Source organism: Pelophylax lessonae, assembly GCF_965119305.1.
Source record: "Pelophylax lessonae genome assembly, chromosome: 1".
Classification (NCBI taxonomy): Eukaryota; Metazoa; Chordata; class Amphibia; order Anura; family Ranidae; genus Pelophylax; species Pelophylax lessonae.
The window spans coordinates 475512440-475539944 of NC_138768.1; the positions used below are offsets into that span (position 1 = coordinate 475512440).

General features: G+C 46.6%; 1 protein-coding gene across 1 annotated transcript in view; it reads left to right on the forward strand.

The window, feature by feature from the left end:
* Positions 1–27505, forward strand: part of ZFR2 (zinc finger RNA binding protein 2) — a gene marked incomplete at its 3' end in the record, with an annotated part of 435737 nt that overhangs the window by 229346 nt on the left and 178886 nt on the right. The window contains exon 10 of the mRNA XM_082246780.1: positions 1929–2164. Within this exon, the coding sequence (XP_082102906.1) occupies positions 1929–2164 (236 nt within the window). The remainder of the gene's footprint in view (positions 1–1928; positions 2165–27505) is intronic.

The window sequence follows — 27505 nt, forward strand, 5'->3', positions numbered from 1 at the left end:
GAAAAATATTGTTGTTTTTGCAAAAATTACGCTCTTTTTTTGTTTATAGCGCGTGATCAAAAAATCGCACAGGTGATCAAATACCACCAAAAGAAAGCTCTGTTTGTGGGAAAAAAAGGACGTGAAATTCGTTTAGGTACAGCGTCGCACGACCGCGCAATTGTCCGTTAAAGTCACGCAGTAAAAAAGCGCAAAAAAAACCCTGGTCTTTTAGCAGGAAAATCCTCCGGTGGTAAAGTGGTTAATACAGGTAACGAGTGGAGGACAAAGGAGCCTCTTGAAGTGAGCGCCAGAAAATGAGAAGCCAGAAAATGTGCTGGTTTGTAGGTGACCAAATACTTATCTTACCTGAGGAATTTACCAATTCATTTGAAATCCTACAATGTGATTTCCTGGATTCTTTCCCCCCATTCGGTCTCTCTTAGTTGAAGTTTACCTATGATGGAAATTACAGGCCCCTCTCTCATCTTTTGAAGTGGGAGAACTTTCACAATTGGTGGCTGACTAAATATTTTTTTGCCCAACTGTACCTCAGAGTCCCCTCGTTACTGCTGCGGAGTACCAATAGTTGGAACAATGTGTTGCAGGCTGTATTGAGCAAAAGTAAACCTGACTGAAATAAATTTACAACTGATGATGATCAAGCAAGAGTCTGTAACTGTATAAAACAGTGGAACCAATACATGGTTTGAGGAAAAAGGGGCTGTTGGATAACTTGTACTGTAGGCGGGAAGTCAGAGTAGTTGACAGTGGAGTGTCAAATGCCTGTGGAGTTCATGTACTGTTAGGGTTCTGCCTCACAGTACACCAACAGTGCCTGCTGCCACACTGTGTATGGTTCCTTTGCAGACACTGCCCTGTCAAATACTGGAAAAGGAAGCGCTTACAGTGTTATCATTATTGCTAACACATTAGCTAACCGAGTAATGCGTTGTTCTTGGACTAATTGGTTTCTCTGGGTAATGGCAAAGACGATGGTAAACCTGAAGGTCAATTTGATGTGGTAAAGGAGGCTGAACGTTTTCAATGAAATGTGTGATGGCTTTAACAATCACAGCAGAGATAAACATTGTAGTGGCAGTAAGCCACTTAAAGTTCAGCTGGGTGGTTTTTGGAGAGGTTTTCCAAAATCCTAGCCATCCTATTGACATGAAAGTGTGCCCAGGGACCCAAAGTAAAAAAGACAGAAGGGTTGGTTAAGTGATTAGTAGGTCCTGTACAAGATATAGTAGGAAGCGTTTGTGGAAACGTAACCAGAAAAAGATTAGGGTAGGCTTGTTAAGAACACTGGACAGTGTAGAAGAGGGAAAAAGTAAAATGGTTGAGGCAGGAAGCAGAGGTCCCTTTTTGTGAAAAGGGAAAAAGTAAATTCAGGCAGGAATGCGAGGTAATTGCAGCACAGAGGAGGCACAGAGCATTGTGAGAAGGGTTGTATGTTACAAAGGGATATATAAATCAGAATTATCCTGCACTTTGTAGTAATGTGCGGAAGATGCATACTTAGAGTATTTTAGGTTCAAGTTATTCTCAGGCACTGTTTTCTGCGTCTGCATCCATCTCAGAGTTGCATGCGGAAAGCCCATTGAAGTCGATGCAGACGCTCGGCCGCACAGACAGTTTCATGTCAAAATTTTACATCTGGGCAGGAGTGGGTGAGCGGATCTGAACATAAATGGTGTGTATTCAAATCCATGCACCCCCTACTTCCTGTGTGTCAAAATTTGACATGGATTTGTGTCTGTGTAACCACTGCATCGGCATTCACTCCTATATACTCTGTGGTGCATACAGATGCAGCAAAAAGCAACTCAGCGCCTGTATAAACAAGTCCTTAAAGCAAGCTTGCTGTTATTAATGAGTGATCAATGTTTCTTTAGGTTCGTATGTCTTTTCAGACTATTTATTCCTGGATTTTTTTTTTTATGCAGCATTATAATTCACCTCAACATTATAATTCACCTCAACATTATAATTCGCCTCAACATTATAATTCACCTCAAGTGAGAGAATCTATAGATGACCAGTTCATTATGAGAAAGCATGCTCAGATCTATCCCACTGAGGAGGAGCTTCAAGCTGTCCAGAAAACTGTATCAATGTCTGAAAGGGCACTCAAACTTGTATCCGATTGCATTAAACTCGAATCAGGTGACAAAGACGCTAGGTAAATAAACTTTTGATTTATTCTTCTGTATGTTTCATCCCTTTTATACCTGTTTGTGTTGCTGTATGCTAAATATATTTTTCCAGTTCAGTAACTGTCTTAGAAATTTCATTTGAGTCTCTAGGTCTGCATACTGGCTTTAGCCATTATTCCTAATTTTGAAGTTTGAATTTGGAATAATGCAGAATGGTGAGAGAATGAGTGAGAACACTTTAGGGCTACCCAAGTAAAGTATGGAGATGTGTCCTTAAGAGCTGTTCAAAGCCAGTGAGGGATTCAATCCATAAGATTCACCCAAAAAGGGAAGTTCCGCTACGTTTGTTTTTCTGGAAGTACCCACTTTTCTGGAAGTACCCACCTACCTTTGACAGGTACCTGGTCCCCTAGGCAATCTGAGCAGATTTCTGTGCCCCCACCCCCCCTCTCCTACCTGCCCACAACCTCCTGGGACATGTCACAGGTCTGAGGGCTGCAGGTCCATTAACAAAGTACAGCACAACTTATGCATGTGCAGTGGGGAGCTGGCTGTAAAGGAACAGCCAACTTCCCACAAGACCGATAAAGAACTGGCCTTAACGAGGACAGCACTGGATCCCTGGACTGGAAACTGCATGTTAACCACTTGACCTCCGAAAGGTTTTACCCCCTTCCTGACCAGAGAATTGTTTTGCTATTTGGCACTGCATTACTTTAACTGGTAATTTCACTGTAATGCAAAATTTGTGTCCTTTTTCCCCCACAAATAGAGCTTTCTTTTGGTGGCATTTGATCACCGCTGGGTTTTTTGTTTTCTGCGATGTAAACGAAAAATTACTGAACATTTTGGGAAAAAAAAACATTTCTCTTTCGTTCATTGATGGACACAGCTCCTGATATTCTTAACCGTTGGGTTATACTGCCCCCTACAGCAGTAGGACACTAGGCAGAATAAGAACTTGACTATGCTTATGGGTAGTCCCAGGGGGTATACTCCCTCTCTCTGCTATAGGCAGATTGACCTAGTTCCTTGCTGGGATCTTTGGTCCTCGCAATTTTTTTTTTTTGGATAGAAATTTTTTACTCCTGGATTTTTACTGAGATCTACAATCAACTGTTGGACTGGGCGACCGGCTGGATAATCTAGATTCAGTGGTCACCCCAGTCTGGCCAGCGAGTGCGCCCTGACCTCTGTGCCGTGCTAGGTCGGTCCACTGGATGGGGGCTGGCCTGCGAGTTTAAAGCCTCACGAGGTAGCATATGCCTGAATCTCGGGCCAAGTCACAGTGTTCCTACTGGCCGACAGCCCCCCATTTCCTTGGAGAGGGGTTCTGTCTGGAGCGATGCCCGCCTGGTTCCTGGTATGGTGAATGACTATCCTCTCTCCCCCTGGAGGGTTTTAGGGTGGACGTGGGCCTCTCCTTAGGACGGTCGGACCCCCGGGTTCCCCTCCTTATCAGGCACCCCTCTTTCCAGTGTCCCCCATCCTACCCCCCTCCACATATGCTGGGACGGTCTGGGTGGTCTGGTGCACCTCCTGGGGTGGGGACAGGGTGCTAGCTGGCGATGGGGGGCCAGGGGTGCGCCGTCGGTGACCAGGCGATTGGCTGTGCGGGGGGGAAGTTGTACCTGGTGGGGGCTCCTGGGTTTCCCTCCTTGGTCCCTGTAAGCCTTGTGGTGCTGCCATGACACTGGAGCCCTGATTCGCTTGGTTCTTGTGCCTGGTGACCTGGTGGTGCTGCTCTCATAGTGGGGGTTGTCCCTTGCAGTGTGTACACTTTTTGTAGGGTTCCCCTGTTGACTCATGGAGTCTTTGGAGCACATCTCCCCGCCTGATCCCCTCTGAGACCGCGGGGCCCTCTGGGTTCCAACCATCCATTGATGCACTGACGGCGGTCCTGGAGAAGTGTCCTGGCTGGAGGTGGTCTTCAGGTGACTGGCTAGCAAAAAGCACAAACACCCCCCCTGCCTTCCCCTGCCTCATCTGGCTCATCAGATCCTGAATCTAATCTGGCTTCTGGCTGCCGCGGATGTGGTTTACCCTGCTAGGTTTGCAAACACGAACCCGGAGTCCTCGGATAGTGAGGATGATTCCTCCATGTCTGCAACCCCGCATGAAAAGGCGCTGGTGGAAGCACTGATTGTATCTGTGTGTGAGACCTTAAAGATGTGGAGGCTGCAGCTGTGACGGAGGCGCAGGTTCCTTTTGGCACTCGCAACCCATCCAGAGCGTCAAAGGTGTTTCCTTTCCCCGCCTATTTTGTCAGAATTGTCGCTAAAGAGTGAAGACGAATGAAGTGTCCCTGTGGGGACCCTAAGCGCTTTACTAGGCGTTACCCCTATGAGGAGTCTCTTCTTAAGTGGACTGTTCTGATGGTGGTGGACCCTCTGGTTTCCAGATTGAACAAGGCAATCATGATTCTGGTTGAAGAGTCCCCAGCCTTTAAGGATCCAGCTGACAGTAGCGGAGGATGTGGCCTGCGATATATGTACACTCTGGCTGGTTCAGCACTGAGGCTATTTGCCACCTGGTATCCCGAACTCTGACAGAGTGGGCTAATCTGTGATGCCTCTTTGGATGCGGCTCCCCTAGTGGCTCGGCTCTGTTTTGGCAGTGATCCTTCAGCGTGTCTTTTGGCTCAAATGCTGGTCTGCGGACCAAACTTCTAAAAATGCCTTGACTGATCTTCCCTTTCAAGGAGATCGCCTGTTATGAGCTACCCTGTATGACCTCATAAAAGGTCTCACGGGGGAAGAGTACCTTTCTTCCACAGACTACTAAGGGCAAGGAACCTCGTTGTAGATGTGGGCCTTCCTTTTTGGCTGGAAAGAAGTTTTTTTGTTCCTCAGGGTCGACTGACGAGCTCAAAGCATTTCAGGGCCTCCTCTGGAGGATCCAAACGAATCTCGTCTGGCAAGCCGAGAGCCATCTTCTCCAGACCTGCGGACAAGGCTCCTTCAGCATGAAGGTGCGCCCTCACCCGTATCGGGAGTTGGGGGACGTCTTTGCTGGTTTATGGACCCGTTGACTTCCCTGGTGCAAGACAAGTGGGTCCACAAGGTCATTTGGTCCGGCTGCAAGATAGTTTGCTCTTGTCCCCCGGCAAGGTTCTTTTCTCCTTCCACCTTGTGCCTGACCCCAGACCATTTACAGGGTCTGTTTGGGGCAGTGCAAGACCTGTTCTATCAAGGGGTGATTGTCCTGGTTCCGACTTTGGAACGTTTTCCTGGTTTTTACTTAAACCCGTTTACAGTTCCCAGGAAGGAAGGCAATGTGCGTCCAATCCTGGAATTCAAGACGCTCAACTTTGGGTGCAGAAGTTCAGAATGGAGTCCATTTGCACGGTGGTGGCATCCCTGCGTCCAGGGGATTTCCTCGCCTCAAAGATGCTTAACTTCACATTTCCAATTTGTGCCAGTCACCAGCACTTCCTCCGCTTTTCCATGGGAGAGGAGCATTATCAGTTTGTGGTGTTACCCTTTGGTCTCGCCTCTGCTCCTCGGGTCTTCACACAAGTGATCGACCTGGTGCTAGCTTTGCTATGCCAACAGGGGATCCCCGTACTGGGCTGTTTGGACGATCTCCTTCTGCGAGCGGAGTCTCCTTCTGCTCTGGTGAAAACCTGGAGATCACAATACGAATTCTGCGTGAGTTCAGCTGGATTCTGAATTTTCAGAAGTCTGCCCTGGTTCCGTCCACAAAGCTGGACTATGCCTTAGCCAGAGTGCTCCTTCATCTGGACAAACTCCAGAAATTGCAGGCTGAAATTTGTTTCTAAAGTACATGAGGAAGGCAGCGCATGAACCGGACCGGTATGCAATAGATAAAGGAGTCAGGTGAACATCCAGTATAGAAAGGGTTAACAGTTTATTGGTATTGATAACCAGAAAACAAAGTACATAAAATGCTTACATCCCCTTGGGCTGGAGTGGACAAGGGCACCTGGCAGCAAGCAGCACGAGTGTGAGGAGGTCAGTCTCCCAGGACTGCTGAGCAGTGTGTTCACAAAGCCGGAAACCAGCCGGCGCGAGGATGAAAGGACTCCGCTGTAGTTCCGGAGCGGTTGACATCAGCCGGACAGGCGCCACTTGTGTGAAAACACCAGGAACCAAAGTGGGACAAAAGCTATGGTTGCCATGACTACATGTTTCACGCCATGCACTTTATCAAGTCATGGAAAGGAATGGCAACGGAAATTTAAAGATAGGGGAAGGGGCGAGACTGTGATTACAAACAAACCAGGAAAAGGCTTGGTTGCACTTCTAACCCCTCGGTGCCCTTATCTCCCTCCTTGATAACATAAAAGTTTAAAATACGCACAAATTCTCTCAATTAAAAAATATATAACAATATAATAACTGAAGGCTACTCTATATATACAGTATTGAATATAAAATTCAAACAGTTAAAACCTCAAAAATTAAATAGCACTATCAATAGAGGTCAGCAATATCACTTTATATTATTGTGTGTAATTGTGATGCATGCATACATCCGAATGAATTAAGGAATTAAGGTGCTAATTGCTAATGCACCTACGCAAAAAAAAAAGGGGGAAATAAATCAAGGTGAAGACTTGTGTAAAAAACAGCCAAATATACCACATGAATAGAATTACTCGGTATAGGGTTCACACTATGTTGTGAACCTCCAAGTCCTCATTAAGGCCATTTGGGTGACAAAGAGCCAAAACAATATAGCCAAAATACCTCTCTTTTGCAAAGAAGTAAAAACCGCTCATTGTCCGTCAATGTACCCTTGGGGATTGATTCTATGGCCGTAACTTCTAAAACATAGGCATCCTTATGGTGCGTGTGTAAAAAATGCTAGGGAACGCTAGGTTTGTCACATCCTTTCTTAATAAGTCAGCGGTGTACACCGACTCGTGTACTTAATGTATGCATAGTGCGCCCTATGTAGAGCAGGCCGCAGGGGCACCTCAGGACATGGACCACAAACTCTGTTGAATATGTAATAAATTGTTTGATGTTAAACAATCTCCCGTTATTGTCTCTAATGCCAGTCAATCCATGTGGGATGGACTGGCATGTGAGACACCCTCTTTTCTTGCATTTAAATATTTCGGTCCTATGATCAAAATATGATCTTGTATCAAGAGGCAATCCTATTTTTGTTGGAATGTAATTTACTTGGGGAACAGAATGTTTTTAAGTATTTGAGCTTTCCTAAACGTCACCTGTGGAGCAGGAGGTAATGAGAGGGCTAAACGTTGATCGAGCTGGAGTATCTTGTAGTGCTTCTTTATGATGCCAGATATGGCTCTCTATTTGTCGTTTTACACTGTAGTAAATCTAATTGTGCCGTGATCTTGGGTATTTGCCTTGCTACGTGTATTCTTCGCAGAATTCAAATGGGCATCAAAGGCTTCTTTGACTAAAGATGGAGGGTACCCTTTGTCTATAAATTTGTTAGTACTAGACGAGCCCTGTGTAATATAGTCCTCAACCTTGGTGCAATTCCTCCTTAGCCTGTTGAACTCTCCTCCGGGAAGGTTTCGCTTCCAGGAGGGGTGGTGGCAACTAGAGTAGTGAAGATATGAGTTGCCACTGGTAGGCTTGGTGTGATTCCTACTAATGATGGTGCCACCCTCATGGGACAAGACAGGATCTAAAAATATTAATTCTAGAGGCTCTAACAAATGGGCGAAGGATAAGCCCATGGGGTTGGCATTACAATGATTGATGAAAGAGAAGACATCCGGGCCACCATCCCAGATCAAAAGTATATTGTCTATATAACGCCCATAAAACCCTGTGTTGGGCGAAGGGGTTGAGTGTCCAGATGTACCTCTCCTCCCAAAAACCCATTGTGAGGTTGGCATAGCCTGGGACAAAGTTGGCCCCCATGGCAGTGCCTTTAACCTGCAAGAAAAACTGATCCAAAAAAGGTGAAATACTTATGTTGCAGGCAAAATTCAGTGGCATCAACTAGAAAAATAGCCTGTTCCAAGTTAATGTCACCGGCCTTCAGCAAGAAATGTTGGGGAGCAGCAAGGCCCACCTCATGGGGGATAGATGTGTTAAGGGAGGAGACGTCCAATGATGCCCACATGTAATGATCTTTCCAAACATAAGGTTTGAGTACCTCTACAACATGGTGGGAGTCCCTAATGTATGATGGAAGTTCAGACAATGGGCTGAAGGAAATAATCAATGCATTTAGATAAATTATCAGCGCAACCAACTAGTGAAAAAAACCAAAGATGGTATAAACAATTGAAATGGCAAATGAATACTAGTGTAAATAAGTATACAAATATCAGTGCAATAATCCGGCTGCAAACACAAATTGTGTAACACCTCACAAATATGCAAATACCTATAAAAGTGCTGCGCCAGAAATACTTAATCAATATATAAACAGATGATATTGACGGTGCAATAAATATCAAGAGTCCAAAATAAAGTCCATAAGTGTCCAAATAAAAGGTGAAAAACTTCCAACAAGGTAGTAAAAAAAAAAAAAAAACAAAAACAAAGGTGGTAAGAAAATCATAAAAATTTCTTCACAAACACCGCTGTGCATATATCCCACCACCGGCTAGATTGGTTTCTCACCTCAGCCACAGACCCATAAAGGGTCAAAGATCGCATATATCAGCTGTAGCAGCCTGGGGATTATCCTCTCCTAGCTCTCTGACAGCCCAACATAGATCACTCAGGTGGGGATGGATGAACTCCAATCAAACTCAAAAATCGGTGTATATATAAAACAAAGGGGACATATATAGTGCTCTCCGTCTGAATACCAATGTCTTTATTAGATATAGTAAAAGGTACTCACATTTAGCGGCACTCAGCGGTGCACGCAATGCAGACAGATGCACATGCAGCTGGGACAAAGGGAAAGTACAATGTCAGGTACGCAGGCTCTGCCCCTATACGCGTTTCGTCAGAGATAACCAATAGCCTTCGACTTCTTCAGTACTGTAGAAGTCTTCTTCAGTACAGTACACAGCTTGATAGAACGTTTCTATGTAAGGTCCTTTGGATTGGACCGGATTGAAAGTGGACTGTGGTTTCAAGCCTGTATGCCTTATGTCAGGGTCGAGAAATGTATTCGAGGGCCAGACCTCTGCATGGTTTTCCAACCAGAGTTGCTCCATGACGTTCAAAATGGACACGTTTAGGAGAGCTCGAACACTTAAAAACATTCTGGCTTGGACTAAGACAGCTTTTACCTGGCTGGGGAGGGTGAACATCATTGAAATGAATATCCTCCCTCGAGTGCTGTTCTATCTGCAGATGCTGCCTGTTCCTCTGCCCTGCAGTTTCTTTGCCAAACTCAATAGCTTGATTATAGGGTTTGTCTGGAATGTGAAATGCCCTGCATAGCTGTAGCAACTTTGAAATGTCCAAAGTACTTGTGAGGCCTTGGTCTGCCTGATGTACATCGATACTATCGGGCAATTGTCGTCCAACGCATCCTGAATTGGCGCTTCCACACCCACTCCAAGCTCTGGGTCTCCATGGAGAAATGTATGGCAGGCAGGAACCTGTCCTATGCTCCTTGGCTGTCCCAGGAATTCAGGGGGCTTTCAGTGTATACTTCTCCCTTCGGTCCAGGCACTTAATGTCTGGGAGCAGGTGAATAAGCTTCTGAGCCTGGCGCCCCCTCTCTCCCTGTTGGCACCGCTGGGGGGTTTCCTTTGGTTCCCCCTGAGAGAACAGATGGCCTTTTTTGGCCCGTGGGTGGATGATGGGAATGCCAGCTGTGGCAAGCTGCTTGAGGGGGGCAGGCTGCTGCTTTATGAGCCACTGCGAACTCGCCATGGATGTTCTCCCATGAACTTTTGGAAATATAGGCAATTGCACCACTTTTTTATGGTTCATGGCACCTCTATTCGCCCACCTGCCTCCCTCAAGCCCTTTGAATGCTTGTTCATACAGGATACTCCCACCCTCTATTTGGTGTCAGAATTATACCGATTGTTGGCTTTGGCATCCTCCATTTCAAAGCCGCATACTTTAGGGTATGGTAGAGGCACTTGGGTCAGGAGTTCACTGAGCACAATTGACTCACCTTTATCAGCTAACCCATTCGAGCTCGGTGGGCTCCAAGATGCAGGAGACAAACTATAAACTGCTGACATGTTGGTACCGGGTCCCTGCGCACCTGACCCTCATTTATCCTTCCACTCCTGCTGCCTGTTGGAGGGGCTGCGGGGAGTGCGGGACCTTCCTCCATCTGTGGTGGGACTGCCCGGCTATTGCCCCCTTTTGGCGTGATATTAAAGACCAGATTAAAACTATTCTAGATATTTACATCTCCTTCGGCCCCCTCCACTTCCCCCTGCACTTCCTGCTGCACGTTCCCTGCCTGCCGATCGGCCGGTACCGGCGGAGCATACTGCCACATATCAATGCTGCCAGGAGATTGATCCCTATATATTGGAAGCGGCCGCAGGTGCCGAGCAGACTGGAGTGGAGGCGCATGGTGGAAGTCATAAGGGATGCAGAGGACTGGATCGCCAGGTATAGGGGGACACAGGAGCGTAATGATGCAAAGTGGCGGCAATGGCTAGAGAATGTGGGGGACCCGGCCCTTCTGCCCTTGAGCCTTGATCGGGCTCTGCTGGTACTGGCCCACCCGTCTCTGGCTGGGCTCAATGGACCCTGAATCCACTCCGCCCTCTGTTTTTTTTTATTTGCAATGATGAATGCTTGGCTACCTGGAGCCCTTCGAGGTGCGGTGGCTGGAGAGCTCCGGATGTTGCCAGGTACGACACTTCTCTCCCACTTTTCTTCCTGCTCTCCCTCCTCTTCGTCCTTTCTCTCCCCCTTTATTCATTCCCCTTTTCTCTTTCCCATGTTAATTGTTTAGTAATTACTGTAGTGCCAAGTTTCTGCCGTGTGGGCTGCCGTCGTTGAGACTGCCAGCCATTTTGGTTGGGAGTGACAGCTCGGGCGCTGCCTGTCTCTCCGTGGGACCCACCTTGATTCCTTAATTCATTCTGATGTGTGCATGTGTCACAATTACACACAACCATAATATCAAGTTATATTGCTGACCTCTATTGTGCTATTTAATTTTTGACATTTTAACTGTGTGTTTATATTTTATATTCTATACCGTATATATTGCATCATTCAGTTATTATTTTCATATTATGTTTTTTTATTGAGAGAATTTGTGCGTATTTTAAACTTTCATGTTATCAAGGAGGGAAAAATTTGAGGTGTGTCTATATGGCAGCGATGGCGAACCTTGGCACCCCAGATGTTTTGGAACTACATTTCCCATGATGCTCAACTACACTGCAGATGCATGAGCATCATGGGAAATGTAGTTCTAAAACATCTGGGGTGCCAAGGTTTGCCATCACTGCTATATGGAGATGGGGTAAATAACAAAGTACAAAATGGTACCAACGTCCCCATATTAATTGTTCAAAAAGATATTGCTCTGAAACCTCAGAGCTCCCGCCGTAGCGAGATTTGGAGAGGGCTAGGGGACCAAGAGATGGGACTGTATGGGTACCAGATAAAGATCAGGAATTCACAGATATATTTAAAATCATTTGGACTTTATTACATGCAAATATAAAATCAATCACAATAACAAGTAAAGGGGAGTAAGGACAGACAGAGAAAAAATTGGATACATTACATGAAAAGATTCAAAGGTGTTAATAGACCATATATGTATTAAATTAAAGCGGCTTATCCGGAGAGTAATCTGGCTGTTGTCCACAAAAGAGCGCCCAACATGTTTCGCCAAATGCTTCTTCAGGGGTGTAAAGCTGTTGAAAATATGGTCGTAATGGTACTGTATCAAAATATAAGAATGTGTTACAAACCGTTCATGTACAAAAAACACTTAGTTATGTGAGCATTTCACCGTGCAGACCCATCAAAAGCCACACCGATTGGGATTGACACCCAAAAGAGTCCAAATTTGACCACAGGGCAGCATGCAGGAACAGGATCGGGAAACACGGATAGTCTGGGGGGGACGAGTGCGGGAGCCGATATTAAGTAGAAAAGAAAAAAGATTTATATATTTATATATATATATATATATATATATATATATATATATATATATATATATATATATATATATATATATATATATAAGAGCTGCACGATTAATCGTAACAGAATCGAGAACGCGATTTACTCCCCCTGACGATCTTAACATGACACTTGCTCGATTCTTTACATAGCTGTGAGGGAGAAGCTGACAAAAAAAAAGAGCCTCCCACAAAAGCCTATCAGCATTAGTCTCCCACTGAACTGTAAACACAAATGATTACATTGTATCTTTTCTTTCCCTCTGCCGGAGGAAGGAAGTTTAACCTCTTAAAACCTTTTTCCTACACTTGTTGCTTGCAAGTTAAATAAATAAATATATATATATATATATATATATATATATATATATGCTGATACATGCATATATGGATACAGGGTAAGGTGCCGTGTGGGAAAGATCTCAGAAAATCACCCACACATAAAGCAGATTCTATTGAGAGGAAGATGTTTGTTATACCTTATTAGACACCTGATCAGGTCACTGATTTGCATGTCATATATCCTGCTATCGCTAAAATGCAATCAAAAAGATGCCACAGGAAGAGATGGGCGCACACAGAGATCCAGCCCTGGTAGTTTGTAAGGTTACAGAGCTGTAAAAATATAAATATGTATATATGAAAAATGGCCCTTTCTCTAACTATATATTTTAATATTGGTTGATGGATTCAGTATATGGCCGAATTACTTACATATTTATCTAAACTGACAATCTCAGTTAGATATCTGAGTCAATCCCATGATATAGTATTGGAACAGAGCTCAGGAGATGGTTAGTGCTGCCTTTAAGAGTTGTAGTTCTTGTCGACAATCAAGGGAGTTTATCATGCTACAAAGTATATAAGAGAGGGAGGGTTGGTTAGAGAGTTGTAATTGAATCGTAAACAGTAAAACGTGATCAAATTAAATTAGTGGCCATTAATGTAAAAAAATGGACGTTTAAAACTTGCCTGTGTGTGCCGCCTGATACCGCATCCCCGTGGACTGACTCCGCCATTGACGGCACCAGTTTAAATACCGACTCCTGGTCAATAGCATACCGTATGCTCAATACTTACACCTTAGAAGGAATTGTTCTACAGAATCCAGTTTTAAAACCCAATCTGATGGCCTTAGGGATCCCCTCTCGGAGAGGGGATATTCCAAGTCCATACTCAGAAAGGCATTTAACCGAGCCAAAAAACGGTCCAGAGAAGACCTTGTATATAACACTCGTCCTAAACAACAAGCTGATACCGTCCGCTTTGTCACAAAATTCTCTATACATGAGAAGGAATTGCGACAAATCATCACTAAACAGTGGCATGTTCTGATAAACGATTATACGCTTGAAAAATACTTAAAACCTTACCCTGATCTGCTGTTTAGGCGTGCCCCTTCGATAAGAGATAGTCTAACCTCAAGTCATTACCAAATAGACAAACCAAATAATTTCCAACGAAAGGGAACCTATCGTTGTGGCGAATGCACACGGTGCAATTGGGTTTTGGAGGGCAGAGGAGTCCGCCTACCCAATGGCAGTTGGCATAGATCAAAACAACATGCAGATTGCACTACTAGAGGCATTATTTATTTAATGCAATGCATATGCCAAGCGTACTATGTAGGAAAGACGATTAGACAGTTTAATCTATGTATAGGGGATCACCTTTATTATTCGGAAGGGGGAAAAATTCTTACTACCGTCACACGTCATATTGGCCTCCATCACAAATATGATAACTCTGTCATCTTTCTTTGTTCTAGAGGTGGTATCCCCTGACCCCCGTGGGGGGGATTGGGACAAGAAAATCTTACAAACCTATATAGGGAAACCTATTGGATTGAGTACCTAGATGCCACGATACTACCTGGCATCAATGAGGTACTTGCCTATAAACCCTTCCTCTAGATAAATTTGTAATATATGGAATAATCATCCTTATTAGAAATCACGATGACAGAATTTTCTGTGATCCGTTTTGATATATTTTTCCAACTATTGAATATCTTCCGTATAGGTTACCCTCTTTGAGATCGGTAGGTATCCCCTCTTTCTTTTTACCATCTTTCTTTCTTATTCACTTTATTTTTTCTCTCCCCCACCCTCCCTCTTTCCTTTTTTCTTTCTCCCAGTATGGATTGAGACCTGTCATCCATGACCTAGCCCATATGGAATCAGTACTATGATTCGCTTGGCTATGGCATTGTCAGTCCTCTATCCTACATACTCTTTTGGTGAAACACGAAAGAATAGGAATGAGTATCCTTATTCCTATATATATGTACTAATAAAGATGTATAACTAAATCTAATATTGGCTCTTTGCCTCTATTATGTTTTTTCTTTCTTTTTATTGTCTAGCAAAGTAATCTCTTATCGAAACTGTTTTTGATTAACACATGTCCAATTTGACTATATCCATGCAAGGTTGAAACCGTATGGGTATCTTCGCTGTACTGTATGAATATAACATGAATATACTGTTACTATAGATCTTTTGTCATATGGTTATTGTAATATGTGGGCATTTCGCAGATATATCTAGCCACCACTTTTCCTTGTTGGGCCCATGGGGACATGCGGGCACAGACTGGGAGCGCAATCTGGTTTGGGGACGAGTGTGCGGCCTCCTCATAGGTCAACGGGCATTCTTTTCAGCATCCCGCGCTGCCCTATGGCTGTAGGAACTTGGGGCTTCCCCTGTTTCCCTTTTATTGCACTGTGCATGCACCGCTCCTCGGCGCATGCGCAGTTCGAGGCCACACCCGGCGGACGTCACTTCCGATAGGAGGTACGCAGCTGGTTTGGAGCCGGTATTTAAACTGGCGGCGTCGGTCCACGGGAATGCGGTATGAGGCGACACACAGGCAAGTTTTAAATGTCCATTTTTGACATTAATGGCCACTAATTTAATTTGATCACGTTTTACTGTATCTGATTCAATTACAACTCTCTAACCGACCCTCCCTCTCCTATACTTTGTAGCATGATAAACTCCCTTGATTGTTGACAAGAACTACAACTCTTAAAAGGCAGCACTAACCATCTCCTGAGCTCTGTTCCAATACTATATCATGGGATTGACTCAGATATCTAACTGAGATTGTCAGTTTAGATAAATATGTAAGTAATTCGGCCATATACTGAATCCATCAACCAATATTAAAATATATAGTTAAAGGGCCATTTTTCATATATACATATTTATATTTTTGCAGCTCTGTAACCTTACAAACTTCCAGGGCTGGATCTCTGTGTGCGCCCATCTCTCCCCGTGGCTTCTTTTTGATTGCATTTTAGCAATAGCAGGATATATGACATGCAAATCAGTGACCTGATCAGGTGTCTAATAAGGTATAACAAACATCTTCCTCTCAATAGAATCTGCTTTATGTGTGGGTGATCTTTTCCACACTGTACCTTACCCTGTATCTATAGATCTATATATGCATGTAGCAGGTATCACAGCATATTCACGTCTGTCTATATATATATATATATATATATATATATATATATATACACACACATATAATTTTTTTTTTTCTACTTCATATCGGCTCCCGCACTCGTCCCCCCAGACTATCCGCGTTTCCCTGTCCTGTTCCTGCATGGCGCCCTGTGGTCAAATTTAGATTCTTTTTTCGGGTGTCAATCCCAATCGGTGTGGCTTTTGATGGGTCTGCATGGTGAAATGCTCACATAACTAAGTGTTTTTTGTACATGAACTGTTTGTAACACATTCTTATATTTTGATACAGTACCATTACGACCATATTTTCAACAGCTTTACGCCCCTGAAGAAGCATTTGGCGAAACCTGTTGGGTGCTCTTTTGTGGACAACAGCCGGATTACTCTCCGGATAAGCCACTTTAATTTAATACGTATATGGTCTATTAACACCTTTGAATCTTTTCATGTAATGTATCCAATTTTTTCTCTGTCTGTCCTTACTCCCCTTTACTTGTTATTGTGATTGTATTTTATATTTGTATGTAATAAAGTCCAAACAATTTTATATATATCGGTGAATTCCTGATCTTTATCTGGTACCCATAAAGTCCCATCTCTTGGTCTCCTAGCCCTCTCCAAATCTCGCTACGGCGGGAGCTCTGAGGTTTCAGAGCAATATCTTTTTGAACAATTATCAAGGAGGGAGATAAGGGCACTGAGAGGTTAAAAGTGCAACCAAGCCTTTTCCTGGTTTGTAATCACAGTCCCGCCCCTTCCCCTATCTTTAAATTTCCCTGTTGCCATTCCTTTCCATGACTTGATAAAGCGCATGGCGCTAAACATGTAGTCATGGCAACCATATAGCTTGTGTCCCACCCTGGTTCCTGGTGTTTTCCCACAAGTGGCACTTGTCCGGCTGATGTCAACCGCTCCGGAACTACAGCGAAGTCCTTTCATCCTCGAGCTGGCTGGTTTCCGGCTTTGTGCACACACTGCTCAGCACTCCTGGGAGACTGACCTCCTCATACTCGTGTTGCTCCCAGGTGCCCTTGTCCACTTCAGCCCAAGGGGATGTAAGCATTTTATGTACTTTGTTTTCCGGTTATCAATACCAATAAACTGTTAACCCTTTCTATACTGGATGTTCTCCTGACTCCTTTATCCATTGCATCCTGGTGTAGTTCATGCGCTGCCTTCCTAATGTACTTTTGTCCGTATCAGCACCCTTCCTATGCTCATTGGCTAGCAGCAGAACAACCGCTGGGGAGCCTCACAGGCTTACTTCTATCCCTCCACCCTACAGGCACCCAACTAGCGCCTGGTTTGTGAGTATTGCTTTGAAATTAATTTCTTGCTGTCCAACAGATGGTCATCCTTCCGGTCTTGCATGCGGGTGCTGGGCCTGATGGTGTCTACCTTCAAGGTGGTTTTGTTTGCTCAGTTCCTTATGAGGTCCCTGCAAAGGGAGATTCTGACCAAATGGGGTCCCTGATATGGTCGCTTTGTTCTCCGGCGCTTCAGCTGGGCAAATCTTTCCTCCCCTTGTATTGGACAGTGGTCACCACGAATGCCAGCCTGTCCGGCTGGGGAGGCATCAGGGGATCTGGACGCTTGATTCCAGAATACCGATCAATTTTCCAGCAGTTGTGTCTCCGGTGGGTCACCCCCATGGTGGATCTGTTGGTGTCTCGGCTCAACAGAAAGGTGCAGAGGTTTGTGGGTCAGTCAAGGGATCCTCTGACGGACGTCAGATGCGCTGTTGGCCCGTGGGGTCAGTATCGTCTGAATTACGCCTTCCCTCCTCTCAAGCTTCTGCCAAGACTTCTACGCAGGATCGAGGCAGAAGGGATTCCGGTCATTTTAGTGGCTTTGAACTGGCCTCGCTAGGCTTGGTACGTTGATCTGGTGCAGTTGGATGTTCCTTTTGAAGCTTCCTATCGGGGAGGATCTGCTGTCCCATGGACCGATCTTCCATTCTGCTTTACATAGTTACATAGTAGGTGAGGTTGAATAAAGACAATAGTCCATCCAGTTCAACCTGTGTAGGTGTGTGTGGCTGTAATCATCTCACATACCCCTGAATGTTCTGATCCTTGAGATGTAAGTCTAAGAGTCTTTTGAAAGCCACCATACTACCCGCAGAAACCACCTCTTGTGGTAGAGAATTCCACAATCTTGTAGCCCTAACAGTAAAGAACCCCCCACGTTGCCTGAGGTTAAAACGCTTCTCCTCTAATCGCATTGTATGCCCTCGAGTCCTCATGCAATCCCTTCGAATGAACAGCTTTTTTTCTAAGCTGGGATCCCCATTAAGATATTTATAAATTGCTATCATGTCCCCCCTCAGACGTCTCTTCTCCAGGGAGAATAAATCGAGCGATTGTAGACGCTCTTCATAGTCAAGGTCCTCCAATCCCCTAATTAGTTTAGTTGCCCTTCTCTGGACTCTCTCCAGCTCCAACACATCCCTCCTGAGGACTGGCGACCAGAACTGGACAGAATACTTTACAGTCGCTGGCTTTGACAGCTTGGCTGTTGAACGCCAGGTGCTGAAGGATAGTTGTTTATCTGAGTCAGTGATTCCTACCCTGTTGAAAGGTAGGAAAACTACTTCTAGCAAGATCTACCATTGTACGTGGAAGACGTACATTGCATGCTGTGAGTCTCTTGGGATTCATCCTCACTCCTTCTCGGTGGCTCGGATCTTGACCTTCCTTCAATGGGGGGCTGAACGGAAATTGGCCTTGAGTACCATCAAGGGCCAGGTGTCGGCGTTCTTCTTCAAACGCCGTTTGGCCACACGCTCCCTGGTTGGTACCTTTCTTCAGGGTGTCCGACATTTGGTTCCTCCAGTGTGGGTTCCGTTGCTGCCTTGGGATCTCAATTTAGTGCTTTCGGTTCTCCAAAAGCCTCCCTTTGAGAATTTTCTGGAGATTCCCCTGCTTACGCTGTCCCAGAAGGTGGCCTTTTTGGTGGCTATCACCTCTGCGCACAGGGTGTCGGAACTGGTGGCGTTATCCTGTGGTTCACCTTACCTGATGATTCACAAAGTTAAGGTGGATCTTTGCCCCTATCTGTCGTTCCTTTTAAAGGTTGTCTATGATTTTCATTTGAATGAAGGCATTGTGTTGCCTTCCCTGTGTCCCAGGCATAAACATCTGAAGAAAATTGCCTTGGAAGTGGTCCGGGCAATTGGGGTGTACCTGGCAGCTACCGAGTCTTTCAGGAAGTCAGCCTCTGTGCTCACGGATGGGCCTCGTAAAGGGTTGTCCACTTCCTCTGCGACAATTTCCAGATGGATCAGTCAGACAGTGATTCAGACCTATTCCATTAAGGGTCAGGTTCCTCCTTTACCTGTTAAGGCGCACTCTACTCGGGCGCTTAGTGTCTCCTGGGCTTTCCGTCATCTGGCGACAGTGACACAGGTTTGCAAGACGGCCACTTGGTCGTCACTGCACACTTTCACAAGGTTTTAGAAAGTAGATGTGTTGGCATCTGCGGATGCTACTTTTGGCCGCAAGGTTTTGCAAGCTGCTGTTGAGAGGACCTGATCCTCTTTGAGGGTGTATTGTATTTTGTCAGATGAGCTCCTGTTGTTTTGGTTGAGCTCCTGTTGCCTGGTTTGCCACTGTTTAGCCTTGGAATTTTTTTGCTTTTCCCACTCATGTTTAACACTGCTTTTTGACGTCCCAACGGTTATGAAGATCTGAAGCGGTCTGTAAATGAACAAAAGAGAAAATGTGATTTTTTTTGAAGCTGTGTCCGTCAAAGAACATTAGAGAAATGGATTTCTCTATCGTTCATTGACAGACGCAGCTCCATATTATTCTTAACCATTGGGGTATGCTGCCCCCTACAGGAGTAGGACATTAGGCAGGAATAAACTTTACCATGCCTATGGGACAGTCCTTGCGGGCGTACACCCACTCACTCTGCTATAGGATTCAGTTTTTCTGCCTAGTTTATGAATAGAATGCAAATATAAAAGCTGCGCTATAAACGTGATTGTGATAAAAGAATTGACTAGTGACAAAACCTTATGTTATGAACAATTAAAAAAAGTCAATTGTAAATAAATACAATGTGTGACTCGTATAGTGACATAAGTAAGAATATGAATCTTCCGCCACCAAATTAAGATGATTATCAGTCCATATGATGATTATCAGTCCAAAGTTAGTGAAGGAACGATGCAAGTGAATGTCAAATAGAAAATTGCATACAAGGGTTTTCCACCGACATCCACCACCACATAGAATACCTGCTTACCAGATGAGACCCAAAAGGGTCAAACATGGCAGAGGTAAGTATTATTGTTCATAACATATAGTTTTATTTGTCACTAGTCAATTCTATTATCACAATCCCTTTTATAGTGCAGCTTTAATATTTGCATTTTGTACTACTAGGTGATATCTCACTGTAAGTTGCTGCTTCTATTTTGGTGTTGTTTAGCGTGGTTAGGGGTGTTTAAATATTTATAGTTTAGAAATAGGACCTTGTTCCCCGCTGGGACTTCAGTCTTAACTTGTTTTTTTATTTTAAAGAGAACCTTTGTTCAAATTTAAAGTTTTTAGCTAGTTATGTTTACTGAGAGAACTGCAATCAACAGCCGGACTGGTTTTTGGACTGGATATCCTTGATCCCTAAGGTCTCCCAGTCCGGCCAGCGAGCGTGTGCAGGTTATAGCTCTGCGCTAGGCCTAGCCACGACAGAGCCCCAATTTACGGGGGCTGGCCCGCGAGTGTAACACCTCGCCGGGACGCACACAACCTGATTTGGCCTGAGTTGCAGTGTGCCCCTTGGCCTTCAGCACCCCCACCCCGAGTGGAGAGGTAGTCTGTCTTGAGTGGCGCCCACCCAATTGTTGGCATGAGTAGTGTCCCCCATAGCTCTTGTAGTCTCGGGGTGGACGTGGTCCCCTTGGGTTCCCAATCTATTTCCCCCAGCCCCTCTAACATTCACGGTGGTCCACCAGCCCCTCTACCCCCATGCCCCCTCCTCCCATGATTAGGTAGGAGCTGGCTTTGCCACTTGCTCCAGTAAGGGGGGTGGATGCAGTTGTTTCTGACCGGGCTGTCCGGATCACACACGGGCGTCTTTTTCCCCCTGGGGGTTAGTGACTGGGGCAGGGATGTCCTTTGGGCTCCCTGCGGTGGTTATATGCTTGGGGGGAGTGGATTTTTCTTAATCCGCGGGTCGGTGACTCACGTGTCTGGGTCAGGCCGAAAATTTTGTTTGCGGCTTTGTGGCCTACTCTCGGCTGTCTGGGTACCTGACCGAGGTGAGGTACCTGACCAAGCTGACCAGTGGATGCCTCACGTGGCCGGATCGGGCAAAAAATTGACGGAGCTGGCTGCCCAGGTGACTGACCAGACTGTCCGAGCTGCTGACAGAGCTAACGGCGGACTTTGGACCTGTTCGTACCCCAAATTTAGGCTGTGGCTTTGCAGCCAACTCGCAGCTGTCTGTCTGAGCTGACTGAGCAGTTGACCAGGCTGTTTGAGCTGCTGACCGGGGTGATAGAGCAGCGGATGGGCGTGGACATATGGACTGCCTGGCGCCCCCCTTGAACCCGTGGGCGCAGTGTGGGCATTGTTGTTTAGGGGTACTCTGCCTGTGTGTCAGCGTCATGGCAGGCCCCCTCTTCCCCTTTATAGGGGGCTATGTCCTTTAAGGTCATGTATGGTGGGCGACCTTTAGGTCTAATAGGACCTTTTTGTGGAACTTTAGCCAGCGTTTCCTTGCAGGACTGTGGTCGGTGACCTCCCCTGCTTATTATGTTCTCAGGGTGAGCTTGGCATATAGCGACTCTACTGGGTCTGCGTCCACGCACTTCGGGTGCTCTGCGGTGAGGATGATTCCTTTTTTTTACTGCATATGCAAGGGCGCTGGTGGATGCACTGATTGTATCTGTGCAGATAATTTTTAACATAGGGGGCGCCGGTCCCCTCGGGCCCACAGATCTTCTTAAGCGGCAAAGGTACTCCCTTTTCCCGCCTACTGTGACAAAATTGTCGCAAGTCAGTAGAGTTGTTCTAAACGCAATAATGGTAACCACACATGGTGTAGCTAAAAAGCTGGTCTGCGGACCAGGCTTCTAAAAAGGCTCGATCAGATCTCCCCTTTTCTGGGGACCACCTATTTGGGTCTTCGTTGGATGAACTGATCAAAGGACTCACAGGTGGGAAGAGTACTCTTCTTCCTCTATCCGCTAAGGGCAAGTTACTGCGTAATACACAGGGCCCTTAATTTTCAGCACACAGGCGGCCCCTTCGTGACTTCTGCACACAGGAGAAAGGGCCTAAGCCATTTAGGTCATCTGGGGGTTCCAAGAAGACCTGGTCGGGTAAACAGAGAAAAGGCCCCTCCAGATCTGCAGACAAATCTCCGTCTGCATGAAGGGACGCCCTCACCCATATCTGGGGTGGGGTGACATCTTTGTTTTCTTTCCAGAACCAGGATCCTCCTTGATTCAGGACAAAGGGGCCCACAAGTGGCTCTGATCAGGTTACAAGATCTAATTCCGGTCCTGACCATCGGACAGATTCTTCCCGTCCAATCTACGCTTATCTTCAGATTGGTTAAGGGATGTACGAGAGACAATACAAGATCTGCTGTCGCAAAGGTTGATTGTGCCGGTTCCCTCTCGGGAACTCTTTTAAGGGTTTTATGCAAACCTGTTTACTGTTCCCAGGAAAAAAGGGAACGTGTGTCCAATTCTGGACCTCAAGGCTCTCAATCTCACACCAAGGGGACTTTTTGGCCTCCTATCGATATTGAGGACGCATATCTGCACATCCCTATTTACACTGGACACCACCGTTTTCTTCGCTTCACTGTTGGAGAGGAACATGATCAATTTGTGGCATTACCCTTTGGTCTCATCCCCGCCCCCAGGGTCTTCACCAACGTGTTGGCTCCGGTATTGGCATTACTGTGAAAATGGGGATTGCGGTACTAGGGTACCTGGACAATCTCCTCTTAAAGAGGTTGTAAACCGAGAAAAAAAATTTTTCTCTTCTTTACATCCTGAAAGAGAAACACATAATGAGCTAGTATGCATCGCATAGTAGCTCATTATGAAATACTTACCTTAGAACGAGCCCCCGCCGTGCCGTCCGCTTACCTGTATGACGGGCGACATGTATAGTCGCCCGTCTTCCGGGATCGCGGCATCCGGCCATCTGATTGGCCGGAGCCGCGGTGACGTCACTCCCGCGCACGCGCGCGGGAGCCGACGGTCACGGCACGGGGCTCTGAAGGAACGGCACGATCTGCCGTTCCTTCAGAGCGCATGCGCCAGTGACGTCACTGGCTGCATTAAAGGTAAATATCTCCTAAACGGTGCATGTTTAGGAGATATTTACAGTACCTATAGGTAAGCCTTAATATAGGCTTACCTATAGGTACAACTTCCTGAGGAGGGTTTACTTCCTCTTTAAGAGCATACTCCCACTCAGTTCATGTGGGCGATCTGTCAATCTCTGTACGGACTCTGCAAGAGTTCAGTTGGATCATCAATTAAAAAGAAATCTGCTCTGCTCCCAGCTAGAGCTGCACAATTAATCGTATGAAAATCGCGATCTCGATTCACCCCTCCTGACGATCTAACCCTGAAATATGCTCGATTCTTTGCATAGCAGAGAGAGTCTCCCAGTAACTATAAACAAAAATGATTACATTGTATCTTTTCCTTCCCTCTGCCAGGGAGAAAGGAAGTTTAACCTCTTAAAGACTGGATCTTTTTCTGACATTTGTTGCTTGCAAGTTAAAATCATTTTTTTTTGCTAGAAAAGTACTTAAAACCCCCAAACATTTTATATATTTTTTTTAGCAGAGACCCTACAGAATAAAATGGCGATTGTTGTAATATTTTATGTCACACTGTATTTGCGCAGCAGTCTTTCAAACGCAATTAATAGACTTTAATGAATAAAAAAAAAACGTAACAGTAAAGTTATCCCATTTATTTTTTTTTTGTTACACAGAGAATCGTGAGAGAATCGTGATCTTTATTCCAAGCTAAAAAATCGTGATTCTCATTTTGGCCAGAATCGTGCAGCCTCCAAAATGGTTTATCTGGGACTGACTCTGGACTCAGCCTCTGCGAGGGTGTCTCTTTCCCTGGAAAAGCTGCAAAAGTTGCAGAGAGCGATTCGGTTGCTGTTATCCAGCACTCTGTCCTCATTGCGGATTGCATGCAAGCTCTAGGCCTAATGGTGTCTACCTCTACCTTTTGGGGCGGTTCCGTTTGCTCAGTTCCACACGAGACCTCTGCAAAGGGGTATTTTTGTCAAGTGGAACAAGGATCCAAAATCTTTAGACAATCTTATTCAGTTGAGTCAAAACGCAAGAAGTGCTCTTCTTTGGTGGCTCCGTTCCTTGGCCCTGCGTCAGGGCAAGCCCTTCCTTCCAATGTATTGGTTCTTGGTATCCACAAGTGCCAGCATGTGCGGCTGGGGGGGGGGGGGGGGGTGGTCGTACTTGGAAAGCTTTGTGGTTTACATCAATCATCAAGGGGGCACCAGGAGTGTCCTGGCGGCCCGGAAGGTGGCCGAGATCTTTATTTAGGCAAAAGAAATGTTCTCTGTCGCTCATTGACAGACGCAGACTTCTTGATTAATATCAGTAGGGATATACTGCCCCCTACAGGAGTAGGACACTAGGCAGGAAAAAAGTTCTGGCCACACCTTATGGGCAGTCCCAGGGGGTATATCCTCTCTCTCCCTGCTACAGGATGTCAGTTTTTTTCTGCCTAGTCAGGAGTAAGGACCTAAGTTCCTTGCTGTGATCTCTGGTCCTGGCAAGCTTTTTAGATCTTTTTTAGTTTTTTTTATCTCCAGTTTGTTCCTGTGAGATCTTCAAGCAATTATGCTGGATCTGGGCGACGGGCTGGATGTTGAGATCCGGTGGTCACCCCAGCCGGCCTATGAGCGCGTGCAGGCCCTAGCTCTGCGCTGGGTCGGCTGCGACATAGTCCCACTGGACGGGGACTGGCCCCGCGAGTTAAACGTCTCGCCAGGTCGCCTACGACCAGTCGGAATCTGAGTCGCGGCGTCCGTATTGGCCGACAGACCCCCACCTCGGTGGAGAGGGGTTCTGTCAGGAGTTGGTGCCCGCCTGTTCGGTATGGTGAGTAGAATGTTCCCCCTCTCCCCCTGACGGGCTTTGGGGCGGACGCGGGCCCCTCCCCAGGATGGTCGGACCCTCATGATTCCGGGTTCCCCTCTGTCCTATTACGCACCCCCACCTATCTGCCCCCCTCTCTAGTGGGTACAGGCCACATATGGAGGCGGTGGGGGGGCGCCGCCGATGTTACCCTAAAAACGATCAGGGTGGGGTTAATACCTGTGCTTTCAGGCCCATCTATGATCGATCTGTAGGGTAGGCTCTCGGGGGTCCCCTGTTGACACTGCGGACCGCACGAGGCCGCCATTTTCCCGCGGGCCACGCGGGGCCGCCTTTTTGTTGTAGCCTGCATGTCCTCGGCATGGTGGCGGCCATCTTGGTACACCCAGCTCGTCCTGCTTGAGAGCTGAGCAGCTGTAGTAATCACCAAGGGCGTGGCCCCTCCCTAGACCGGAGAAAATCACTCCACAAAAGACTTCCTGTCAGACAGAGCTGAGAGCAGTCCTGGTTTGAACTTGAACTTTTGGGGGTCTCTCTCTCTCTCTCTCTCTCTCTCTCTGCGGGGGTCTCAAACACGTGACCACTGAGGGGCGCTGTAGCGCTGGGGGATTCTTTTTAAAAAAAAAAAAAGTTTTTTTTTTTTAATTTTGTCATTTTTTGCTGACCGGTTTCCCTGGCATTGCCATGGACCCTACTGCACATGAGTCCCCATCTGATCCCCTCGAGGTGGCTGCAGGGCCCTTTGATTCTCCACTCACCATTGATTCGCTTTTAGCGGTCCTGGAGTCATTTGTGTCCCGGGTGGAGGTGGCCTGTCAGGGACGGGGGGCTCAAACCCCCGCCCACCCCTGTCTCGTCCGATACCTCGGACGAGACACCTGGACAATCGGTTCCGGCTGAGCGAGCGGACCAGGTAGTTTCTGGTTTGGGGGCCTCTGTCTCCGATGCTCAGTCAGGGGAGGCCCTTTTTTCCGAAAATATCCAGGTTATCGATAAATGTGTTGGAACTGAAAGCGATCAGGTTTTGCCTGGTTCACCGGACCAAGCATTTTCAGGGCTGCTCGGTTCGGATTCAGTCGGACAATGCCACGGCCGTGACCTATGTCAATCATCAAGGGGACACCAAGAGTGTTCTGGCGGCCGTGGAAGTGGCCGGCAGGTTTTGGGCGGAAAAGTTTGTTCCGGCTCTTTCTGCAGTTTACGTTCTGGGTGTGGAAAATTGACAGGCAGACTTTCTCAGCCGTCAGACCCTGGATCAAGGGGAATGGCCTCTTCAGACAGGTTTTTCACCAGTTGTGCCTTCATTGTGGCACCCCGGACGTGGATCTGTTGGCATCTCGGCGCAACAGAAAGGTGCAGAGGGTTGTAGCCCGCGATCCTCTGGCGGACGCCGCAGACGCACTGAATACTCTGTGGGGGCAGTACCAGCTGCTGTATGCCTTTCCTCCTCTCAAGGTGTCACCGAAACTTCTTCACAGGATAGAGGCGGAGGGAATTCCAGTCATCCTTGTGACTCCGGATTGACCTCATTGGGCCTAATATGCCGTCCTGGTCAGGCTGGTCGCAGACGCTCCTTGGCGACTTCCTCTCAGGGAGGATCTGCCGTCTCAGGGACCGATTGTCCATCCTGCTTTACGATCGCTGGCTTTGACGGCTTGGCTGTTGAGAGCCAGGTGCTGAAGGACAGGGGTTTGTCTGTTTCAATTATCCCTACTCTGATTAAAGCAAGGAAAGCGACTTCCAGAAAGGTCTATCATCGCACATGGAAGTCGTATATCGCGTGGTGTGAATCCCTTGGGTTTCCTCCACGTTCTTACTCGGTGGCTCGGATATTGGCATTTCTGCAACGGGGGGTTGAGCAGAAACTGGCCTTGAGCACTATCAAGGGTCAGGTCTCAGCACTGGCAATCTTCTTCCAGAGGCCACTGGCTACTCATTCCTTGGTGCGGAGTTTCATCCAGGGGGTGCGGCACCTGGCTCCTCCGGTGCGCGCACCCTTGCCGCCCTGGGATCTTAATTTGGTATTGTCGGTTCTCCAGAAACCTCCCTTTGAAAATATTAGGGAGATTCCCTTGCTTACCTTATCCCAGAAGGTGGCATTTTTGGTGGCTATCACTTATGCACGCAGGGTGTCGGAACTGGCCGCATTGTCCTGTCGTTCCCCATATCTGGTGGTTCATAGGGATAAGGTGGTTCTTCGTCCGAATCCATCCTTCCGTCCTAAGGTGGTTTCAGAGTTTCATTTGAATGAGGATATTGTGTTACCTTCCCTGTGTCCTAAGCCCAGTCATCCTCGGGAGTTTGCGTTACACTCCTTGGATGTGGTTCGGGCGATCAGGGTGTACTTGGCTACTACTGACTCTTTTCGTAAAGCTGATTCACTTTTTGTGATCACGGATGGCCCTAGAAAGGGGTTGCCTGCGTCTGCCGCGACTATCTCCAGATGGATCAGACAGACGGTGGTGCAGGCTTATTCTATTAAGGGTCGGGTTCCTCCGTTCCCTGTTAAGGCACACTCTACTCGGGCTCTTAGTGCTTCCTGGGCCTTCCGCCATCAGGCGTCTGTGCTTCAGGTTTGCAAGGCGTCTACCTGGTCGTCGGTTCAGACCTTTACAAAATTTTATAAAGTTGATGTGCTGGCATCGGCGGATGCCTCCTTTTGGCTGCAAGCTTCTGCAGGCCGCTGTTTGAGGGGACCGTTGGTCTACCTCGGGGGTTTTTTGGTTTTTCAGTTGGGT